General features: G+C 39.4%; 1 protein-coding gene across 1 annotated transcript in view; it reads left to right on the top strand.

The window, feature by feature from the left end:
- LOC109464044 overlaps nucleotides 1-7051 on the top strand; it is a 43790-nt gene that overhangs the window by 14337 nt on the left and 22402 nt on the right. The window contains exon 3 of the mRNA XM_019760968.1: nucleotides 508-597. Coding sequence (XP_019616527.1) covers nucleotides 508-597 — 90 coding nt within the window. The remainder of the gene's footprint in view (nucleotides 1-507; nucleotides 598-7051) is intronic.

Genomic DNA, 7051 nt, shown 5'->3' with positions numbered 1-7051 from the left:
GCAGCTGTCACGCTGTTTGCCATGTGCTCCACGTGACGTAGGTCTACCCTTGACGCAGAAACCCAACACCGCGTGCGCTTTGGAGCACGCACCGAAACGAATCCTACATTTCCTCTTTGTGGCTCGCGCTGCGTTACAGACAGACTTACGTCACTGGCGAATTCCTGGAAACGTGATGACGTAAATACCCAAATATGTCACAAACGGCCTCGCTGGTTTCAGAGCTAAGAATCGTAAGCTGAAGAAATGTGATGACATTGACCTTTAAGTGCGTATTACGCACAAGTCATGGGTAGTTTTACATCTTTATGACGTATGTTGTCTACGTAAAGGCAGAATCTCGTCTCAGTTAGTAGAAAGAGCAATGTATATGTGAGCTTAGTGGGCAGTAAGGCAGCCATACGATGACGTACTAAGGCGGAGAAGGATATACAGTACTCTGTTAGCATACCAGAAATTATTCTAAAACATCCTTATTCTATGGATTTTTTCATTCTTGTTTTACAGGTCTTTGCGACTTACTTGCCGTTTTGCGGCATTGGCATCACCAACGCTAAGCTCTTCGACATTTCTATGAGGGAGCAGGAGAGAAACAGGGTACAGTATCTGTCTCTTCTTATTCATTTATTTATTTATTTATTGAATGAATGAAGACCTTTATTGTACATTTGTGTTCGGTACAGGTCGCATGGGTACAGAACATGAACATAAACATATACATTACAAATATATGAACATATAAGAGTGTAAATAAATGTCTAATTTCTATTCTTTTCGGCTTCATCTCGCTTGGTAGTGATTGTATGGATATTTATTCGGCTGTAAAAAAGACAATTTGTACAGCCAGGGCAGCCCAACTAGCCAGGCGGCTATTATTAAGGGCTTGCCCTGCTGACAAGACAAACATTTACACATACATTACAACAATGCAATACATCAACGTGGAGAGGTCAGGGTCACACATCTAAGGCTCATAGGGGTCGCCTAGAGAGTCCCATAGCTTCCTTTTAAAGGAGGCAATAGTGGTGGCAGTGCGAGCGTCAGTGGAAAGAGTGTTCCAGAGTGACGTCGCTCGGTGGAAGAATCTGTCTCTTCTCTTGAGTTAAACCTCTGTTGCACATTCAGACCTAAACACCAGCCGACCAAGGTTGGTTAAACATGAAGTTCAGAAACTGTCTGACCCGATTTATGCTACACCTACCCTTCTTAACGAATCTAATTGAATTTGAGTTACATTTGAGTCAAATTTGACTGCCAACCACGACCCGACCTTCTCTCAAACCCCAGGCAACCACCATCCAACCATGGCCGAACCTCCCGTCCACACCCGAATATTTGAAACGATATAAAAAAATGACACTTATACGACTGTTCGCCGGCAGTGACAACAAAGGCGTACTGCCAAAAAACCTCACAAGTCCGCCTCATAAAAGTATAATAAGGCTAGTCTTATGAGCTGGCGATGCCGGAATAGGTCAGTAACAGGAGTCAGCTTTGCATGAGTTCCACAGCCACGCTCCATAAACTAGCACTGCGACGGGAGGAGAGGTCAGACCAAGCAGGCCGTGATAGAATTCACAGAGCGAACGGTCTGGAACACATTACGATACGGACAATTAGTTAGCCATTACAGGAGCACACAATGACCTACAGGACGTAATATATTGCCAAAATAACGACTTTTTCTCAGAAGCTGTAGTATACATATTGAAGTGTGTTGCATGCCTAATGCTTCGGAAAATAATGTAGTTGTAGTTGTACATTACAATACGTTGTGGAAGAAGGACAATAGTCCTAAATTCGAGAACAACTGTCTTGAATTCGAGGAGAACTGTCTTGAATTCGAGGACAACTGTCTTGAATGAAATCGAGAACAACTGTCTTGAATTCGAGAGCAGCTGTCTTGAATTCGAGGACAGTGGTCTGAATGCGAGGATAACAGTCTTTAACACAAGGACAACAGCATTGGAATCAGACAGGTAATAGGGGAGACGAGTTAGCATTTTGTCAGCATCATATATGGTAAGGTACGTTAAAATGGTATACCTATACGTAGTGGTACCGAGTTGACCGAGTTGACCAGGGTAGTGGACCGAGTTGACCGAGTTGATCGAGTTGACCGAGTTGACCGAGTTGACCGGTAGTGGACCGAGTTGATCGAGTTGACGAGTTGACCGAGTTGACCAGGGTAGTGGACCGAGTTGATCGAGTTGATCGAGTTGACCGAGTTGACCAGGGTAGTGGACCGAGTTGACCGAGTTGACCGAGTTGACCGAGTTGATCAGAGTAGTGACCGAGTTGACCGAGTTGACCGAGTTGACCGAGTTGACCAGGGTAGTGGACCGAGTTGACCGAGTTGATCGAGTTGACTGAGTTGACCGAGTTGACCGAGTTGACCAGGGTAGTGGACCGAGTTGACCGAGTTGACCAGGGTAGTGGACCGAGTTGACCGTAGTTTTTTTTTATTTTTTATTTTTTTTTTAATCGTTTATTTCAAATTTTACATACAGTTGTACATACAAATATATATATGGCTTACCCCTAGTTACATCGCTAATTCTAATTGTTGGCGCACAGTTTGAAATCTGACAGGTTCATTTTGTACAACATTTTTAAAGATGTAATATTTACATAACAATATGGATTTGTTTAGAAGAATATCTGACTTGTGTCCATAAAGGATATCTTTTTCCTCTAAAGATATTGGTGACTGAGTTTTGAAATTCCACCAGGTGATGAATTCTTTCCAAAAAGGTTTAACAGATATACAAGTTACAAATACATGTGGTATGGTTTGTTTTTCTGAACAAAAAGGACAAAGGTCCGACTCTTTCACATTTATTTTCTTTAAATAGGAGTTGGTTGGTAGAAAACCGTGAATAATTTTGTATTGAAAATATTGTACTTTTGTGTTGTTTGTACATTTATAGGGCATTGTATATACATTTTTTAGGTTCTTTTTCATCTTTAACATGTTGTATAATTTCTGTTTGACAAGTAGGAGCTACAAAGGTCTCATTGACAAGGAAAGTATACAGCTGTTTACATGTAAATCTTGGAAGTTCAAAATTAAAGGCCTCCTCCTGGTTGTAATTCTGCTGATTATTTCTTAAAAGCTGTTTCCATTTTGTAGGTATAGCCATTTTTTAAAGAATTATATTTCAAAACATTTAAAGGATTCATTTCAATTTTGTATTTTCTGGCCAATAACTCTACTTCCAGAAAGCGGCCTTTATTACATACAATGTCATTAACTGTGGTAATACCTGCTGTTATCCAATTTTTGTAAAAGATTGACTTCCCTTGACTACAGATAAATCTGTTGTTCCATAGGACTTGGGCTCGTACATTGCTGTTGGAGTCTGGTTCAGTTTGTATAATATTTTGCCATGCCTGCAGTACTTGTCTGTAAAACCTAGGTAACTGAGACAGGTCTAAACATGTGATGTCATAATTACATCTAAATAGTATTTTCCGCCCCATCTCTTAAATATATTTTCGCTTTCTATATTTTGTTCTAGTTTCATTACCCATGCTGCTTTTAAGGCTTGACATTTCAAAATAAAATCGACCATTGCTAACCCCCCTTGTTCTTTCGTTCCAATCACTGTTTTCATTTTTACTTTAGGTTTTTTGTCATCCCATATGAATTTGAAAATGTACTTATTGACTTTCTCAGCAAAACCATCAGGTACCGAGAAAGCAGTACAATTGTAGACGAGTTTTGAGATGCCAAGAGCTTTTACAAGAAGAATTCTACCTATTGTTGTTAAGTTCCTAGATCTCCAAATATTTAGGGCTTTTTCCATTTTTGTAGTTTTGATCAAAATTACACTTATCACATTTATCTATATCATATGAAAAATAAGTTCCCAAGGCGAGGATTGGTTCATTACTCCACTGCACATGTAGAGGCTTGTCCTTTCTAAATCTATTGGAGCCAAGCCACATTGCTTTTGTCTTATTTGCACTCATTTCTAGACCGCTACATAGTTTAAACTGATTGAGTACGTCAATTAGAGATTTTGCTGAGTTAACATTTTCTAATAGCGCAGTCATGTCATCTGCGTACATACTTAGTTTTCTGCGCGTTCCATATACATTTAGTCCTACTATGCAGCTATCATCTCTGATAGTACAAGCTAGTGTTTCTATTGAAAGGTTGAAGAGAAAAGAAGATAGTGGGTCGCCCTGACGTACTCCTCTGTTTAAGGCAAACCACGTTGAGGCGAAGCCATTGTTAAGTACACAACTTTGTGCTTTAGTATAAAGTAGTTTTATCCATGAAATTAGATTCTTCCCGAAATTCATTGTGTCCAGTGTTTTCATAATGTACTTAAATTCTAAAGTATCATAAGCTTTTTTGAAGTCTATAAATAGAGCTAATCCTGGAGTATTTTGAATTTTTGTGAAATATAAGGCATCAGAAATATGCCGGATGTTCATAGAGATCTGTCTTCCTTTGATAAAACCTGATTGATCTGGATGAATAATTAGAGACATTAGTGGTTCCAGTCTATTAGCAATTGATTTGCTAATCAACTTGTAGTCAATGTTTAATAATGTTATGGGACGCCAGTTTTCTAATTTTCTAAGATCACTATCTTTTTTTGGGATAAGATGTACGAGGGGTGATCCAAAAGTTCTCGGCCTCTCCCAAAAAACGTGATGGCAGAAAATTTTTTCTTACACTATTTTTTAACATAGTCTCCTCTAACTTCAATGCACTTGGTCCAGTGATGTTCCGGCTTTCCTTTCCCTTGTGGAAGAATATTTCGTCTTAAGCCCTTAAAAATGCCTAAACCACATCAATGACGCCATCATCACCATCAAAACGTTGACCACGTAAGTGGAACTTCAGTTTAGGAAACAGGTAGAAGGCCCACGGTGCTAGGTCAGGTGACTAGGAAGAGTGGGGTAAGACTTCAAAGCCACATTCGTTTGCTGCTGCCACTGACCCCTGTGCCGTGTGGACAGGTGCATTGTCAGCACGTCAATTCGGAGCTTTTCTCCCCTTTTCTTTGTGATTGTTGCCCTCAAATGCCGCAATTCTGGTGCACAGTACATCCCATTGATGGTTTGACCCTTTTGCAGGTAGTCAATAATGATTACCCCCTCACTGTCCCAGAAAACTGAGGCAAAAACCCTTTCAACGGGTAAAACTCGCTTGGGATGCTGGGAACCGTTCTTCGTCAATTATTTGCTCTGCTGTTTTGATTCGGAGTGAAAGTGGTGAACCCATGTCTCATATTGGGTGACAAATCATTTGAGCAAGTTGCCTTGATGGACTGAATTCGTTCCTTGAAATGTCCAGCCTGTTTAACGTGTGATGTTCAGTCAACATTCTAGGCACCCATCATGCAGACAAGTTGCTCATCCCCAGGATGTCCGACAAAACATTGTGAACTGTACCACAAGTCAGGCCAAAGAACCTGCTACATATTGGACAGTCTTACATCTGTCATTTACTACCATGTTATGGATGGCCTCAACTGGATTGTCCATGGTGCTGATTTGTGGCATCCTGACATATGTTCATCTTTTGTGCTCTCCTTGACGCGCTTAGAGCTAGCAACCCAGTTCTTTATGGTTAAATAAGAAGGGGAGTCATCACCAAGTGACTTGATCATGTCTTTATGGATTTCCCTAAGAGACATAGCTTTTTATCGATACACTTGATCATAGCACACGCATCTGGTGCGGCCATTTTGTGATTTTGCCCTCACCCACCCCATTTTAACGGGGCGTCACGTGCTAATTAATGAATGTAAAAATTTGCATTTTTGTGGGCAGTGATGTAAGACGTCATAGTATACAGTTATACCAAAAAATACGCGTTTGACCTCTATTTTCTAGGTGAGGCCGAGAACTTTTGGATCACCCCTCGTTTTACTCCTCTTGTTTGTGAAATTGGTAATTCACCTCTCTGAAAAGCTGTATTTGCTGCATCTAACAAGTCAGTCTTCACAAGTTTCCAAAAATAAACATAAAATTCTGTAGTCAATCCATCACACCCGGGTGATTTGTTCTTTTTCTTTCCCATTTGATGCAAAGCATTTGTGAGCTCTTCTACGGAAAGTAAGCCTTCACAGCTTTCCTTTTCTTCATCAGATAACCTATAAATGCTGTCACATGAAAGGAGACGCTGATATAGCTGTTCATTTGCAGGGGATGCACTTGAGGCATTATACATATTTTGAAAATATTCTGCTTGGGTTTTTAGAATTTTTTGTGGGTCTTTGATTACGGTTAGATCCTCCTTTAATATCTCGGTTATTATTTTTTTCTCGTAGTTCTGTCTCTCCAAATTAAAAAAATACTTTGTGCTTTTTTCGCCTTCCTCTATCCACCTAGTTTTACTTCTGATTATTGCACCTCTTGTTTTTTCTTTCCGTATTTCATCTAATTGCTGTTTCAGCTCAAGTAAGTCATCTAGCACATTTTGATTGGGGTTGGAGTCGAAATTTGCTTGTTTACTATTAATTTCTTTTTCTAACTCTTTTTCTCGATTTCTTTTTTCTTTGGCTTTTCGTTTTGCAAACGTTATAGAGAATGATCTAATTTCCAATTTTAGCATTTCCCATTTCAAACATTTATCGTGAAAATTCTTATAGTTGTCATCAAATTTGGTAATCAAAATTTCAATTTCTTTTACATATGTTTCCTGCAACAATGAGTTATTAAATTTCCAGAAACCTGGACCTCTTTTTTTGTAATTAATGGATTTCAAAGTCAATGTTATGGCCTTGTGGTCTGGAACCGGTGCATCTATGATATCAGCTATTGTAGTCAAATTTATATTATTCTGAATTAACCAGTAATCCAAACGGCACATAACCGATGCGTTGGCATTCCTCCATGTAAAACGTTTTGTTCCAGGGTTATTATTCCTCCATATGTCTGACAGCATGCAACATTGCATTAACCCTAAACAGTACACCTGGGGTCCGCGCGGACACCAGCACTATATGTTCTGTAATATCTTTTTTGTTTCTAAAGATTTTTTTCTGAAATTTTAGGTAATTGTCACCCAAAAAGTTGTCTCTTAATA

Source organism: Branchiostoma belcheri, unplaced genomic scaffold (genome assembly GCF_001625305.1).
Source record: "Branchiostoma belcheri isolate BF01 breed outbred unplaced genomic scaffold, Haploidv18h27 scaffold131, whole genome shotgun sequence".
Classification (NCBI taxonomy): Eukaryota; Metazoa; Chordata; class Leptocardii; order Amphioxiformes; family Branchiostomatidae; genus Branchiostoma; species Branchiostoma belcheri.
This window is presented reverse-complemented; position numbering and strand designations above follow the sequence as displayed.